Source organism: Ailuropoda melanoleuca, chromosome 19 (genome assembly GCF_002007445.2).
Source record: "Ailuropoda melanoleuca isolate Jingjing chromosome 19, ASM200744v2, whole genome shotgun sequence".
NCBI lineage: Eukaryota > Metazoa > Chordata > Mammalia > Carnivora > Ursidae > Ailuropoda > Ailuropoda melanoleuca.
The window spans coordinates 5321941-5339395 of NC_048236.1; the positions used below are offsets into that span (position 1 = coordinate 5321941).

At 45.7% G+C, this 17455-nt stretch overlaps 1 protein-coding gene across 1 annotated transcript in view; it reads right to left on the bottom strand.

Annotated features, from left to right (window-relative positions):
* ADGRF5 (adhesion G protein-coupled receptor F5) overlaps positions 1-16740 on the bottom strand; it is a 78233-nt gene extending 61493 nt beyond the window's left edge. The window contains exons 1-2 of the mRNA XM_002919003.4: positions 16445-16740; positions 1280-1405 (exon numbers count right to left, since the gene is read on the bottom strand). Of these exons, the coding sequence (XP_002919049.2) occupies positions 1280-1381 (102 nt within the window). The 5' untranslated portion in view covers positions 1382-1405; positions 16445-16740. The remainder of the gene's footprint in view (positions 1-1279; positions 1406-16444) is intronic.
* Between the last annotated feature and the right edge of the window lie 715 nt (positions 16741-17455).

Genomic DNA, 17455 nt, shown 5'->3' on the forward strand with positions numbered 1-17455 from the left:
GTTTAAAAGAAAAAAAACTTCATGCCCATGTTGTTTATAAGAGAACCATTAACACAAAGTGCTGCGTTAAAAGCTAAACAAAGAACAAAGATCAGGCAAGCGCATTTATAAAAACAGGACTGGGGGTGCCTGGGCGGCTAAGTCAGTTGAGCGTCCTACTCTTGGTTTCAGCTCAGGTCATGATCTCGGGGTCATGAGATCTAGTCATGCAGAGTCTGCTTGAGATTCTCTCTCCCTTTCCCTCTGTCCCTCCCCTGCCCGCGCGCTCTCTCTCTCTAAATAAATAAATAAATAGATAAATAAATATCTTACCAAACACCAGGATTGATCATTGGAATAGACGACAAAGAATTAAAATTAAGAAGTACAAAGCAGAGCAAAAAGCAACATTCTAGAATGCCAAAAAGTACCAATGAAACTCTCATAGTGACAGACTGAATAAAATAGCACTTAGACATCTTTTTAAAAAATCGGTAGCAAAAGATGCATTACAGTGGGACAGATAAATAATAATAGCAAAAAACTTTCATGCCAGGCACTGTTCTAAGGCATTTCACAAACACTAACTGATCTAATTATCCTAGCGATCAGGAAATCAGTACTATTATCATCGTTCTACAGGTGAACAAATGGAGACACAGAATTACATCAGTTTCCCAAGATTTCATAACGAGTAACATGCCCTGTCTCTGGTGTCTGGGGTGGCCTCAGGAAGGAATAACTAATAATTCCCATAAGGAGTAAGGGAATGTTCATCACCCTCTTTCGTTAAGCTAATATCCCATGAACTTCCCAAAGCCAAAACAAAACCACCTGATAATCTGTCAGCAAGATGTTTAAACGACATCTATGGCCCCATCGGCTCTACCAGCCTGTGATTGTCACACACACACACACACACACACCCCTTCTGAAATGCATTCTAGTCTGATGCTCAAGTTTGAATGAACCCTTTGAGAACATGCGTCCTGCCCAGCTCTCACAATCTGCCTTATAGTCACCGTTGTCAGTTTCAGAGTGGAGTTTCAGGCCTCAAGGTGGCCATTTGGTTAAGGAGGGAGGCTGGGGGTTGTTCCCTTGACCACACTGATGTCAGAGTATGCTAAGTGGTAGCCCAGTAGACACACTGACATCTGTTTATGTTCACCCTTTCCCCCACATTTGCAATATTTTCTCAAGGGCCTTAAAGATTTATTTTAAAGCAATTTCCATCTGTGACATTCCCAGGAAATCAGAAAAATTTGACAAGGAAAAATGTAGCTGACATGGGTGTACTCACCAAGGGATGAACGATAGACTCTAACTTCAAGTTCAGTGTAGCTTGGGAAAAATAAATCCCAATAATCATGAAGCACAATGTGGTTCTCCTTGGGGACTGCATTTCTTTAGGATTGAGTTGCTTTGCCTGAAAGGTAAACACGATAGTTTAGCGATAGAAGAATTTATCAAACAGATGGAGGACTGGCAAACCCTGTTTCGAAGGTCACATGACAAAAAGAGGAGAACAATGGGAGGGGCATGAATAACATGTACACAAGAAATGAACAAAAGGATCCAGAGTACAGTACTTATCTCTGCTACATACATCACACTCTGATATTTTCAGTTCGATCCTATCCTATCTCACCCATTTTTCCTTCAAATTCTGGCAGCAGCCCATTAAATTGACCTCATGACGCACATTAATGGATTATGACTTGTTAGTATGAAAAACCCCGGACTTAGTCACAAATATATAAGCCGTATTTTATAGTCTTTTATAGGAATATAGTGCATAAGGTGGGATATTCACATAACGTGTCCCATCTTACGCGCTGGTTTTTGACAGCTGCCTCTATAATGCTGGTGATCAAGATGAAGTTTTTGGTGACTGGATTAATCACCGCTGCTCTTAACAAGTTGGGTATCAGATGGCATCATTCCAACCCTCGTGGGTCTGGGAACCTGGACAAACCGCTTCGTACAGACTCCTTTCCTCACTGACATTTTTACAGCCACGTACTTTCATGAAAAGAGCAGTAGACCAAGAGACAGAAGATACAGATTAAGATCCAGGATCGCTGTATGCGGTGTGTCATTGGGTAAATCACTCATCTTCCCTGAGCCCGATATTCCCCATCTGTGAAACGGGAAGAGTTACACCTCTTGTTTTCTCGCAGACTTTCCTGGGGCTCAGATGATTAAAACCCATCGAGAGCCACTAGGCGTGCAGGCTGCCGTGGGCTCACGCTGGTCGTTGGTGGAGTGCAGAGGGCAGCCATCAGGAAGGGCGGGCCTCGGCCCAGGCGGTGCGGTGAGTGCCAGGGGACCATGGCCAGGATAACACACAGATGGTAGCCAAGACTCACGCGCCGGGGAGAATTGTGTTTCAATCACCAGCTGCTGGCTGCCTTCTTTTCCTCTTCCCCAGTGGAAAAGAGGGAAGCATAAGGCCCTGGAAAACTGACCCAATTTGCAGATCTGGCAATCAAAATACATTTTTAAAATTCTGCAACTCAATGGCTTTTGGAAAATGCTTCGCAATTTAGGTTACGAGAATAGATATCTCAACCAGATGCATCTGTCGTAGGGCAATCGTAGCAACCGATCCTTTGTTCAAAGGGAACAGGCTTTTGTGGGTATTGAGCAGACCGAGCCTGGTGATAGCAACTGCTCCTGGGATGAAATGGGTACGTAGGAGGCAATTTAACCTTTTCAGGCCCGACCTTAGTGCACTCGACTAGCTTCTTCCAGACAGAAGCAGTTAATAACTGAATGTTTAATGAGCCTCCCTTGACCTGTGACAGCCAGGGAGGAACCTAGGATTAGAGGGACTAGAGCTAACTCTATACCCTTTCCACCATTTTCCAGTGGTGAGTGGACTGGGGGTCAGAATTAGCAAGAATTACAATGTCCCCAAATGGTCATGTCTGGTCCTTTGGTATAGGCCAATGGCCAATGCTGCTCACTGTCCCCATCTTCCCTCAGCTTCCCTAGGGACAGTTCTTGATGAAATTAACACTCTTCTCTCTATTGACCTGTTTAGTGACAACAAACTCACAAGTCAATAGGATGGAGAAGGGACCCCACTGTGGGAAAGGGAATGTTCTCTGGATGCAGGAGAATGAGAACAGGAACCCAGTCATCCCCTCCACAGCAAGGGTAAGGGGTGGGTTCTGCACTTGAAAAAAGAATGCCACCATGTTGATGGAAAGGTAATATTAAAAATATTCAACAACCAGTTTGTTTGGTCATACCATTGGCCTGGCCAATCAGAACAGTGATACCAGCTGAAGATCAGCTCAGCTTTTGGAGTTCCTACATTTTGGGAGATACCTGAAGACAAACTTCTCTTACCTATAGCAGTAATCTGTCATTAACCCTCAGCTCACATGTATTCTCATCCATGAGGAGCCAATGGAAGCTGTTCAACTTGGCTAATGGTGAAAAAAAAAATCCAAATTCACCCGATTAAAGGCAGGGAGTGGAACCCCAGATGCAAGGCAATGTATCTTCAGTAGGGTCCCTTTAATTGTAAATCCCCTAGAAGTTCACATTCACTCTACATTCCTGGATTAAATGGCAGACAACTGCCAAGAAACACAGAAACAAACAGGCAGAGAAGAACAAAAATTATCTGATGTTGTTCTCAATTTCTTTCTCTTTTTAAATTATAAGTCCTGGATACTCTCTAATGAAACTCGCCAACGTGAATGAGCCAGCTGTGTCTTAGAAAAAGCTGGGAAGTATGATCTCATGCTCAGTACAAACCCTGGGGTGATGAGCAACTTCCGGATCTTCTCTGGTCCTATTTTCCTGTCTGTGAAGTTAGAAGACGGGGAAAGGGAAATCAAACGTCCTGACATCATATGCCGGGAATAAGTCCTCAGGGTTCCCAGCAGCACTGCATTTGCAAGGTGGGGGTCTGGTTTCCTTGAAGCAGTCCTATAATGACATTCTCTTGCAGGCTGATTATGCGTCAGGAACCGCCACTATGAAACTGGCCTGAAACAGACCAGGAACCTAATCTCCTAAATCCTAGGTGCCACCAGTGATCCAAATCAGCTGCTCTCCTGGAAACCCTTCATCAGCCCTACCTGTCCAGACTTTATTGGCGGGAGAGGGGGAGGGAGGGGAAGAGGAGCAAATGAGCTCGCATGCCTTTGCAAGGTGGAAAGCATGTTCACAAAATGGCCACGTCTGTGAGGTCTGGTGTCCCAAAGTCATCATCAAGTTGTAATTTCCAGCTCCATCTAAGTAGGCAATAGTGGATTCGTTCTGGAAATGATTTATTTCCTAAGCTCTACATAGTTCTGCCTTTTCGTGCTCTCTGGTATCCTTAGCACCCCCTCTCCTGGGTACCTTAGCCTGGACACTCTCCTGGCTCCTTTTGGGGAGGAGGAAGGTGAGGTGACAATGTGAACCCACTCTTGCTCAGTCCCTGAGCTGGTGCCTCCTCCTGCCTCTAGCCCAGGGCTCTGCTCCCTACTTTAGCCTGGCACGCGGTCCCTCCCCTTAGCATTGCCTAGGTAAAAAAGTTCCCTGCGGTATTTTCAGATCATCTCCTCCAGGGGTTCTTATTCCTGGCTGCACACCAGAACCATCAACTGGGGAGTTTCTTATTTTTCTTCTTCCATTTGCCATTTGTTGTTTTAAAATCACCCTCGACTAATTGAAGTAAAACTTCTAGGGGGGTGGGAGCCAAAATTTTGTATCCACCCGAGCGGTTTCTGATGCATAGGGAAGTCTGATGTCTGCAGATATGTATTTTCAGCAATCTATGGCTCCTTCCACATTCCCCTGCACTCTAGAACCTTCCATCACCAGCCTATAGCTCTCCACATTCCCCTGCACTCTAGTACCTTCTGTCACCAGCCTATAGCTCTCTCTACTAGAGAAACCACAGAGAAACGGAAGCTTGAAGAGATGCATTTAGAAAGCAATTAGTCAATGGGGAATGAATGAATGGATGAATGGAAGTGTGGGCTCCAAGGTGATCTACCTAATAGCTTTTTGTTGTTTTTTGCTTGTTTTGAAAGAGAGAGAGAGAGAGCACGTGAGTGGGGGGTGGGGGCGGAGGGAGAAGGAAAGAGAGTATTTGAAGCAGGCTCCATGCTCAGCACGGAGCCCGATGTGTGGCTCGATTTCAGGACCCTGAAATCATGACCTGAGCCAAAATCAAGATGCTTAAGAGACTGAGCCACCGAGGCACCCCCTACCCAATAGTTTTTGATACGATCCAATAGCGGACGCTGTTACTTGAGATTGTATTTTACGTCTCATCTAGTATCGAATATGTTGCACTTAGGCGCTGACAAATACAGAGTATTTTCTGCAGCCCCAAAATTGCGCTCTGCCATCACGAATTGAAATGAGTCCTGGTCCTTGCCCCCAAGAAGCTCTCAGTCTCCTTGGTAAGATGCCAAACATAGACTGAAAAACATCAACGTAAAAACCACTATGTACGGAATGTCTACTATATAACAGGCACAGTGCTAAGTGCAGTAAAGAGGTGAACTCACTTAGTGCGCCTCTCACAATGACCCCGTGACATAGGTATTTTTATCCTAATTCATAGATGAGAAAACGAAGGCCCAGAGAGGTTGCAGAATTCACCCAGAACACACAACTAGTAAGTAACAGAGCCAGATCCTCCCCCACGTTGGCCTGTCTCCCAAGTGAGCTGCTGTGTACAAGTGATAAGAATGCCTGGAGCTGAGGATGGGGGTGGGGGTGGAGCAGGGTGAGTCTGGGAGTGACCGGGGTCTGTGGCCAGACTCTGAAGGATGGGTGATGCTTTCATGTGTAATGGAGAAAGAAAAGAGAACCTCGGGCAAAGGAGAACAGCATCAGCAGAGGGAACAAAAGGAGCCCAAAGGGTGAGGTTTAGCAGTCCCCTGTGCCTCTCGCGGGGGTTCCCTTGAGCAGCTTGCCCAACCACTGTGACGCAGGCTCAGCCATGGTCCCCAAGAGGACATTGTTCTGCCGAACAATGACTGGCCCCAAAGAAGGCAGAGCTATTTTTGCTGTGACTTGGAAAGAGACTTTGGTGGCATTAGGGCTCAGGTGATTCCGTCTTTCCTGTAGTAGACTGGAGTGGAAAGAACACCAGCTTTGAAGCAAAACAGGTTTGTGTTCAAACTCGAGTTCCACCACTCATAACCATGGGTGAGGCACTTGGCCCCACCGAGCCTCCGTCTGCGGATAGGAATGGCAAGGATCACTGCGTCGCCCTGCAGCATTGCTGTAGACGTTGGAGAACATACCCACAAGGCACAAAAGGGCACAAAAGGGCCTGGTCATCATCGCGGGCCGAGCTGTGTCCTTCCAAAATTGGCATGTTGAAGTCTAACCCCCAGTACCTCAGCATGTGACCTTATTTGAAGACAGGGTCTTTAAAAAGGTAATTAAGTTAAAATGGGGTCATTACAGGGGGCCCTCATCCCCTATGACCAGTGGCCTTATAATAAGAAGAGGAGACTAGGACGTGGAAGACACAGAGGAAGATGACCATCTACCAGCCCAGGAGAGAGGCCTCTGAAGAAATCACCCCCGCTGACGTGTTGATCTCCGAGTCTAACCTCCAGGACTGTGAGAAAATAGATTTCTGTTGTTTACACCACCCAGTCCATGGGACTTTGTTATGGCAGCCCTGGAAAACTAATTAGAATTCAATAAAAATGATACTCTCCTATGTATTTTTAAAGATTTTATTTATTTATTTGACAGAGAGACACGGCGAGAGAGGGAACACAAGCAAGGGGAGTGGGAGAGGGAGAAGCAGGCTTCCCGCTGAGCAGGGAGCCCGATGCGGGGCTCTCTACCAGGACCCCGGGATCATGCCCTGAGCCGAAGGCAGATGCTTAACGGCTGAGTCACCCAGGCACGTTGATACTCCCCTATTTTTTATTTAAAAAGGATGAGTGTGATCCTCTGGTCTGCTGCTCAACATTTATTGAGTGGTTATTCCGAGTATGTTTTTATGAAAACTGAACAATGAATTATTGGTGTATCCGAACAGAGCGTAAACACACACTGTCCAAATTGGAAGAAAAATTAGAGTTCATCTCTAGTCCCAGCACTGCCCCCACCCTCCACACCCCTCAGTTTTTCAGATGAGAAAACTGAGGCTAGCAAGGGCTGTGAGCCTCAAAGTCAGGACTCAGGAGGCCAACTGAGCACTCTTAAAATTCTAGATAATAATGGTGTCCCACAGTCAGGCAAGCCATTTCTGATAGGACTGTGGACAGTCACTGTCATCAAAGATGCTGCTGCTGACAAGCATGGGTCCCTGTGATTTATGAGGTGCTCATTCTGTTCCAGGCGTGATGCTAAGCTCTCCCCAAGGATCACGCCATTCAACCCTCTCAAAGATCCTGCAGTACCACTCAATTCTCTCTACTTGTCAGAGCGAGAAATGGGAAGTTAGAAGGAGGAGTAATTCACCAAGGCCACACAGCTGACACGCAGTAGTGGCAAAACTATAAGCCGGACGGTCTATCCCACTAGGGCAACCCTTTGGGTTACAAGGCCTTCCTGGTGGGATATCAACAGGAATAAATGGAAAACTTTCTCTGTATGGACACTGATCAGGCAACTGGAACTATGAATTCTAGCCTCACTCTGCCACTAACCAGTGGTGTGATCTGGGGCAAGTCACTTCATCTTTCAGAATCTCAACTGTGTTATCAGCAAAGGCAGAGAGTGGACCACACTCAATATGGGAGTTGGCCTCTGAAGTCCCATTACTGTTCAGAGTCTAAAATTTCTCATGTTTATTTCAAAGGCAGGGTAACATCACTAAGACTTCTGAGCCTAACCAAAACTCTCTCGCACATTTATCCCACCCACCTCTTACTTAACAATACGGTTCAGGCCCCTCCTGTGAGCCATTGCAATGGCTTCCATTCTTTCCCTCCTGCCCCATGGTCTACATGGTTAGAAGATTAATCTTCCAGAAGCACCCTTCTCACGTGTTATGCCCTGTTCAGCTCCCCGCTGCTTTTAGAATAGAAGCAATTGCTTTCGTTGATACATCAAGGCCTGGATTTTATATTCCAGAGCAAGCATATTTAATAAGCATTGATCAGATCTTCACCGCCAAAGGGAGTTGATTTTTCATAGTTGAAAATAGGGTAAGGGGTTTTCCAGTGTCCATGCAAAAGTAAAAATGCAGAAACTAATCTTTGAGAATTCTCATCCTGGCAGTGGGGAGGGGCAGTTATCATTGTCAAACTATTTTTCGGTGTTTGGCAAAACCAAAATAATCCTGCCGTTTACTTGGTTTGGTAATCTCCATCTTTCCCTGCCTCTGGGACTCAGGAAAATCACTGCATATTCAAATTCTATCCTCCTGGCTGGAGGTTCCTTGATCTGTTCAGCTATAAAGTCTCTACTTCCTCCGAACACCCGCTCTTAATCGAGGTCCTTATCCTTCCTCCTTGTGCTATATTTATTGTTCTAAGTATATCATGGAGCAATTCTATTTACTCCCTTACTCGTGTATCCATTTCTGTTTCATTCAGCACAAACATTGATTAAGACCTGCTGAGTGCCGGGCACTCTGCTAGGTGCAGAGGAAGCAACAGAAAACAAGGGAATGATCCCTGTCTCCGCGGAGCTTAGAGTCTAATGGAAGAGATAAGCATCATTGAAGAATCAGTGGCACAATTCATTGTTTCACTATGACCATGAAATTGTGACCAAGGAGAGTAATCAGAACACTAGTCCGTTGTTGAGCGCCTGCTGGGTGCCAGGCACCGAGTTGAACATTGACTGTATTAAATCTTTTAGTCCCCACAGCAATTCCAGTGCAAGGGGTTTAGTTTGATATCGAATGAACAGTATGATATGAAATGAACTGAGCCACAGAGTGGTTAAATATTTTGCCCCAAATCACACAGCTAGTAAGTGGCAGAGCCAGAATGTGAACCAGTGAATTCTAATTCCAGGACCCTTTTTGATCACCATACTGAACTGTCTAATAAAGCCTACTAACAGAGGGATATCACTTAGTCCTGGGGATCTCTGGAAGGTATCCTGGAGGAAGTATTTAATGGGGTTGCTATCTGACGTGTGAGTTGGAATTATCTGAAAAAAAAGGAGGCTGGTGGGAGAGGAGGATGAGGGCTCCAGGCAGAAGGAAGATCTTGTGCAACAGTGAGGTAGAAAAATGCATGGCCCGTTCAAGGAGCTGCAAATGGGCCAGAGTGGCTAGAAGAGCAAAAGGAAGCAGGGATGGATATGGGAGGGCTACAGAGGTGAGCAGAAGCCAGGGCAGCAGGGTAATCGCAACCACAGGAGTAGTAAGATTGATTAGGAAAACAGCAGAGGGAATAGAGATGACAGCCTAGGACTGAGGCCCGCAGAATTCCAACAACCAGAGGTCCTGTCAAAGAAGGTGATTGAGCCAAGATGTTTGGGAATGAGAGACCAAAGAGGCAGGAAGGAAACAAGGCTAGAAGAGTCTGGAATCAGGGAAGGTCTGGTCAGACCATGGCCAACCACGTCCAGTGGTGCTGAAAGGACCATAAGAAGGGGGCTGAGATTGCCCATCGGATTTGGACACATGATGTATTCTCAGCAAGGGGGCTCTCCTTGGCGTGAGTGGGGAGGAAATCACATTGGGGGCAGTTGTACATTGAGTGGGAGATGAGGACATGGAGACGGCGAGGGTATACAACTGAAGAAATTTGGTTGCAAGATGGAAGAGGGAGTGGAGATTTTTCCCATATGTAACCTGCTCAGCTCTCCCATCACACACAGTAGTGATGTTAAATGTGTGACTTTCTTTTTAAGAAAGGAGCTAACTGTATTGCACGAGAGGACTCCATCAAGGGAAGCCATGCCTCCTACTAACGCTTGGCCTGTGACTGGCTCACTAGACAAGCTACTGTCCCCTTCGAAAAAAGCCACTGGCCTGTCTTCCTATTCCCTGTTTCACACGTTCTGGGGTACAGACTACATGGTCACGTAGCTATTCTTTTAAACATGTACTTCTGATGAAAATAGTAGGTGAGAGACTGAAAATAGATAAAAGCATGCATCATTCTACGACTGGAAAATAATTCAAAGCAGATTCCTTTTGATGATAGATGCTAAACAGTAATACCAAATTTCAGGAGGGATTGCAAATTTTGCTGGGATTATTACTCTTCGCTCATCTCCATGAGGCACAGGGTACCATCAGTAACCTCCCTCCCAAATCTACCTTGTACAAAGATAGATTAAAAATCCGCAAGTATAACTTTAAGAGCCTGCCATCGTAGATCTGTATTTTCACCTACAGAGGTGATAAGACTTATCTTTGATGACATTATTTAATTAGATGATTCATCCCTTGCACATGCAGAACGATAAGCTAAATATTTATTTAACACGAGCACTAACCACAATGCCAATTAAAGGACTGCCTTGAAAAATTTTTTTCTATTTAATTTTCCCTTTCCTTGAACTAGGGTCCTGCAGTAGCATTGTGTCGGGGCGGCACAGGACTCCCAGATTACAGACGAACATTTGTTTGTACACAATGGGGTCAACTTTTCCAAAACACACTGCACATGTGTGCGGGGTTGATAACCTTTTATACTTCTTCCCTTGTTGTAAATCCCTGGAGGGTTTTAACCTTTAAGCAAGAGATTGCCATCTTTATGAAAACATGAAGTTCCTAACTCAGCTCTTATCTCATCTATCTTGCTACTTTCATTTGCCGTGCGGAGGGGTTTCCCTAAGCCCTGGCAAAACAATGCCAGGGGTGCATTCCGGTTGCGAGGGAGGGTAGCCCTGCGTCTGGCAGTAGCACTGGAGAGAGTATCAGAGGGCTTGGGTATGGGTGCAAGCCTTACAGTTCTGTGGTTCTACGCTTCAGCGAGATGCAAACAAAATACTGAAGTATTAATCATAATAATAATGGGCCAATCGGAGAAGCGTCTGGTCACTATGTAGGAGCAGAGGTCTGGAGGCTGTCATTCTGGATAGTGGGGAGGTCTGCGGGAGGGTCCGAGGGCTGGGTGGCAGAGGTGGAGGTGGGCGGGGACCACGCTGGGCATTCCAGGGGCTCAAGGGACAATTTACAACATGGTTTCAAATATTCCAACATTTTAATAATGGGCAGCCCCCTGTGTCTCCTGCTTTCAGGGGCCCTTGCCCAATCTGTCTCCTGAGACAAGGCATTGCTGTCCTTGGCCAGTGACTTCATTTCTCAGAAATGTTCATTTCCCCCTCTAGGGATTCTGTTAGACTTCGAGAATAAAGAGTGCGTGTGATTCAAGATGAAAAAACTACTATTTTTTTTTCCCAAAAAATACAGTACCCTGAGAAGTCACGAACACTCCAAGATTTCTTTAATCTGGACAGTGTGATATTTGTCAATGCCATTCTTCACGAGTCCTCGTCCTCCCTGGGTTCTTGGTTTCTGAATTCACTTAGTGTCTCCTCCTTCGTGGTGCACCGCCCACCCCCAACCCCCCGGGGTCTCTCATCACTCCAGTTTTTTCTCTTTTCCCTCCTCCTCACATGATTCCTCCTCCCCAAACATAACTGCCCCACCATGGGCCTGCCAAAAACTGTCCCGGGTCCTTAGTTCATCCCCCTTGACACCCTTTCTCTTAGGGAGCTTGCCCCCTTCCATTGTTTTAATTACCAAGTTACAAGATAATTCCCAAAGCTTTATTTCCACCCTCATCTCTTTGCTACATATCAGGAATGTCTCCCCCACCATACTATTCGCACCTGGGTCAAAATTCAGCTCACCCACAACTGAATGTCATTCTTCTTTCCCACGGCTACCTCCTAACCTATCTCTTTCCAGATTTGCCAATGGCCGGTCTCGCTCTCTGGTTTCCCGGGGTCAGCACGCCACAGGTAGTGAGCAGGAGAGGAAAGGGAGCAGCAATTCAACCAGGCGCTGAGTCCTGCCATTGCCTCCCTGCTGCCTGCTGTCCCCTGGCCACCATCCTGGTTTGGACACAATCACCTCACACCTGGATGTTTGCAGCAATCTCCTGACTGGCTTCCTCACTCCTTCCCCCACCCGCTCAATAACCCAGCACACCATCAGCAGATTCATTTGCCTAGAACCCTATTTTCCATAGATTGCTGTCTACCGCATTTAAATTCTTCAAACATTCTCAAGTGACCAGGGAATATCTGGGCTCCTTCATCTGGCAGGCGTGATCGCCACAACCTAAATGGGAACCCAGCTCTGCCACGTTTTTCTCCCACCACGCTTGGACACAGAGCAGGCTGCCCACTCACAAACTTTCATTGTGCCTTCTTTGGCAAAATGTGTCATAAATATTAACCATAAATGTTGGTCGAATGGATTGCTGCCTCTCAGCTCCTTCTCAAACCATTCTTGGCAACTGAAATGTCCCACTCCTCCTGTCCGAGCTTGACTCATTTCGGGTCTTGCTATTTCCTTAGTAACAGCAACAATTGCTATCATTTATCAAGCTCTTGCTACATGCCAAGCATTAGACTGAGCACTCTGCGAACACTTGGCTCTTAATCCTTAAATCCTACATTGGTAGGACTATCATGGTCCCCATTTTACAGATGAAGAAACTGAGGCATGAGTAAATTAAATAACACACCCCAGGTCACATGGTAAAATAGTGAAGTCTGTTGCCAAAGTCTGAACTCCTCATATTTATAGCATACTGCCTCTTTTCTTGTCTCCTCCAGAAACGCATCTTTCTCCTGGCTACCCTGCACATCTCTGTGAGTAACATATAGGTTATTGGAACAAACAGCCTTCGTAAAGCACTGAGCAAAGTGGCACATAATAAGCACTCCGCAGATATTATCAGTTATTATTAAAATTCCCACTGCCTGTGTGTTGCCTCCTATTAAGAGTATAAGCTAACTGGGGCGCCTGGGTGGCTCAGTCAGTTAAGCGTCTGCCTTCGGCTCAGGTCATGATCCCAGGGTCCTGGGATCGAGCCCTGCATCCGGCTCCCTGCTCAATGGGGAGTCGGCCTCTGCCTCTCCCCCTGCTCATGCTCTTTCTCACTCTCTCTCTCTCAAATAAATAAATAAAATCTTAAAAAAAAAAAAGTGCAAGCTAACTAAAGGAAAGGATTCTCTGCCTCGGTAATTCCATAGCACTTAGCAAGTCTACCCAGTACAGATGTTTCCACCAAACTATGCCTTTGAAGGTTTCACTTGGAGGATGATTTTTTAGGAAATAGGCAAGATGTCAGTGATTGAACCTTCATGACTGGAATCATGCAATGTGAGCTGAAATGCCGAGTTGGCAAATAACTTGTGAATTCACAGTGTACCCACAGTCCATGCAGATATTTCTGTCAACAAGCCTTCCTGCAGTACCTTCTATGTGCCGAAACTCACGGGCACCAGGGACATGGACGTAAGCTGTGCGAGCCCCTCCTAGTGCTCTCTGTACGGGACACAGACATGACAGCAAGGAGCCATACTAGCTTGAACTATATTGAGAGATGTCAGTGGCGAGGGGGGGCAGGTTCTAGGGGCATGTTTCATGATTAAAATAAACAACCCTGATTTATTGTCTATCCATATGTAGATCGATCCAGAAAGCGGCGGATCGTGCAACGGATAATTAGTATTTCTGTCTTCCCTTTTTTCTGGGGCTTGGGACACACATGTTAAAGTGACACTGAATAAAATGGATGACCCCCTTAATCATTTGGCACTAGAAGAGCACATCCTGTTTACCTAGAACATTTAATCTGGTTTTGAAAAATCCGCAAGGAACAGCGAGCCGGTGTATCTGCAGTGAGGTCAGGGGTGTGGCTGCCCTGTCGGGGAGTTGGAAAACTTGCATTCTCACGTGAGGGTGTGAGATGGGTCTGCTCCTGTCATAGGCAGCAGCAGCCAGAATCCTACTACACGTTGCTCGCGTGCTCACAGTTGCGGGCACTTTCTGCCCCAGCTTCTCGGGCACATGATCAGGATTGCTTCTGCTTTTCCAGTTAACTATTTTATCTCTTACAGTTAGGACTCAGTGGTTCGCAACCCCAGCTATATAAAAGAATCATTTCAGAGATTTAAAAAAAAAAAATGCCATGCCCCGAGATTCTGATTTAGTTGCTCCAGGGATGTGTCCTCCAGGGATTGTTTCCTTTTTGTTAATTTCTGGGGTGATACAAATGGACAGCGAGTGTTGGAATTTGCGAAAATGTGGTCCAGGCAATAGCTTGACGGACCTATAGAACTCCAGCAAAACTGGACATCCAGGTTGCTACAAAGCTGACAGGATCCAGCCAATCACATTAATTCTCTACTCCCCATGCCTTCTATCCTCATTAACACCCAAAAATGGGGTTGGAAAGCCAGAGACCTGGATTTATTTTTTTATCTTGGTGCACCAAAAAGATCCATTGTGTGATGCTGGGCAAACCACTTGATCTCTGAACCTTTCGATTTTGTGTTCCGTAAAACAAGACAGGATATCTGCTTCCCCTGTGATGGGGTGAAAGAAGGGGCAGTCTCTGCCGGGGCTAGCACCATGCAGTATGGCAAAGTGATTAACTGCATTAGCCACGCCTGGGAGAGGGATCCGGCAGGCAAATTTAACAGGACGTTCAAGAAGCACTACACAATGTCCCAAATCGGCAGGGCCAAAGGGCCTTCTGGTCTGGGGTAGGGAAGCCTTGGAAAGGCCAAGAAAATACCAAAAAGCAACTGAAAGCATTTTGTAATTATTCTCGGATTTGACAGTGTCTATTTGTAGCTTCTTCCCAAACTCTTTCTGCATGACCCATACCAGCTTGTTCGTAGTGATTTTTTTCTTCTTCACTTGTCTCCTAACATTGTATAGGGGGAAAATAAAAGGCCGCTCTTTTACAGAAGGCTAAAAGAGGTAGAAAGTGAGCTTATCTGTTAAGAAAAAATTATCATCCATTAAATAAAAAGGGAATCTCTCCCACTTTCATCCTATCTTCCCTGGACCAACCATTTAATCTAACTAGCTTCTAGTTAGCTAGTTAGCTATCTATTCATCCAACTATCTAATTCATTTTTCTTCCCTTCCCTTCCCTTCCCTCCCCTCCCCTCCCCTCCCCTCCCTTTTCTTTTCTTTTCTTTTCTTTTCTTTTCTTTTCTTTTCTTTTCTTTTCTTTCTTCTTTTCTTTTCTTTTCCTTTCCTTTCCTTTCCTTTCCTTTCCTTTCCTTTCCTTTCCTTTCCTTTCCTTTCCTTTCCTTTCCTTTCCTTTCCTCTCCTCTCCTCTCCTCTCCTCTCCTCTCCTCTCCTTTCCTTTCCTTTTTCTTCTTCATTTCCAAAATAAGCCTGCCTTTGATGCCTTCAAGAAAGAGAGCCAAACCTCCAGTTGGAAAATCTAGAGTTTAACCCATGGGGAGCCATTATTAATATTACTTGCCAAAGCCAAAGTCAACACGAAAGTAATAATGATAAAAATGAGTAACTCTTTCAGACTTTTCTAAGTGTTAAAAGAGCTGTTCACACCCTCCATGTGTCATTTTATCTTTTAGTGAGGAAGGTGCTGTTAAAGATGGATAAATGAATCTGGCAGTGGGAATTTATTGTACTCTGTGCCCTGGCTTGTCCTGAGAGCTGAGAAGACAGAAATAACTGGTAAGATGCACAGCACACTGTTGATGGGGTAACTGGGGGGAGGAGAAGAAAAGAGCGGGCACTGGAGAGCGTGAGATATTCTATTACCGTAGGGATATATTCATGTACTACTGGAAGAATTCAGAAATGAAAGACCAAAAACTTGAGCCCTTTAGAAAAGGAAAACACTGAATGCCAGTGAAGTGCCGTGGCCTGGCTTTCTACAAAGCATAAGAAAACACGGTTTAAGCAAGCCGCACTGCGGAGAGCTTTTCCTCCTTCTAGAATGCTCAAGACAAGTCTGCCCAGCTCCCAAAGCCAGCACTTTACTTGACTTCCTTCCTAGCACTGACCATAAACCCTTCCCCTCAGTCATGGGTGAGAGGTGACAGTTGAACATTTTGGAGCTCACCCCTTGTCCCGGTGGCTGCCTGGGAGCTGAGAGAATGCTCAGTGTAGCTAGCCTCTTGCTTCGTCAGCACAACCGCAACATGGCTGCCTGGCCATGGAAACACACAGGGCAGCATTCACAAGCGCTCTGGTTTTATGGTATTTTCTGGCTCAGGGATGGGAAAATTTATTAAAAAAAAAAAAACAGAAAAGAAAAAGAAAGAAAAGAAAAAAAAAGGAAAGCTCTCTTTATTATAGAGAAAACCCTTAGAAGATGCCAGCTGGTTGCATGATACTCAGTCTCTCTAAACACAGTCCCATCAATTTGGCCAACAGCCTGCACAATGTTCTTGACCAAATATGCTTTATGCTGGCAACATACATGTCACAGCTACGCAAAAGAAAATCAGGCAAAGAGGATCATAAGTGGGCGATGCCTTAAAAGGAGTGTCGAAGGGACTGAGGTGCCCCTGAAGTCTTGCTACAGAGGGAGGTGAACCACAGCAGGAGAAGACGTGTTACCTGTTCGGCACTGCAGTCCCCAAGGTGGCTTCTGCTCTGATCAGACGCCTAAAACCATCCAGGTTTCCACTAAGAGGCCATTTGCCCTGCGGTCTCCAAGAAAACCTACACCCGATGAAGGCAAAGCCAAGCAGCATTCATTGTGAGGGCTCAGGCAGGACCGGCAGCTCCGTGCAGAGCTCAGCCTCACCCCTCTCCCAAGCCTCCCCTGCCTTGGTCCTCCGAGCCTCACAGCGCCATCTGTGATAGGCTTGCTGCTGTTTGAAAAACAAGAAGTGATTTCCTGGTCCTCTTCCCCGGATGGCGTGTGTGATTTCCCTTACGCCCATGGGAAGTCCTTCAGATCCTTCTTATCTAGAAACCTCTCCACTGAGTGGCCAGACTTGTTTGGCCAATGTCCCTGGTCCTTGCTTTTCTTTCACCAAAGAAAAAAATCAGGAAAATGAAACCAAAGCAAACCCCAAATGGGTTAGCGCTAAGGAGTGGTGTGGGATGCCTTGTTTAAACCTTCGAAAGATGTTCACTAAATTAGATCGTGTTTTCAGAGTGGGAGGAAAACAATGATGTGTCCTTGTGTCTGGCAATGTCAAGAAGTCAGAGAATAAAAAAAAAAAAATTCCCCACAGTATGAGAAGACCTAAGGCTGTCATTAGTCCTAGCCCTGGGCTTTAGAGAGAGCTATACTTCAAATCTAACACATGACAGGGACAGCTGGTTCTCTCAGATTTCTAGGAAAATTCTATGGATAGTTATGCCTCAATTGCTGTGATGCTTCAAACGTCATCTTGATAACAACACTAATATTTAAAGATAAGAAGATACATGGAAAAGGCTCAGTTGACAGGCTTCAGTCAGGTTGCTGGATTTAAAGATAAATTATAATGAGAGTTTTTGAGTTGGAAGTGACCTACCCATCCTCGTTTTACAAGTCAGGAAACTTACACCCAAGGAGAAACGGTGACTTGCCCAAGGTCAAAACACGGATGAGAAGGCATTGATTATCATTCACTT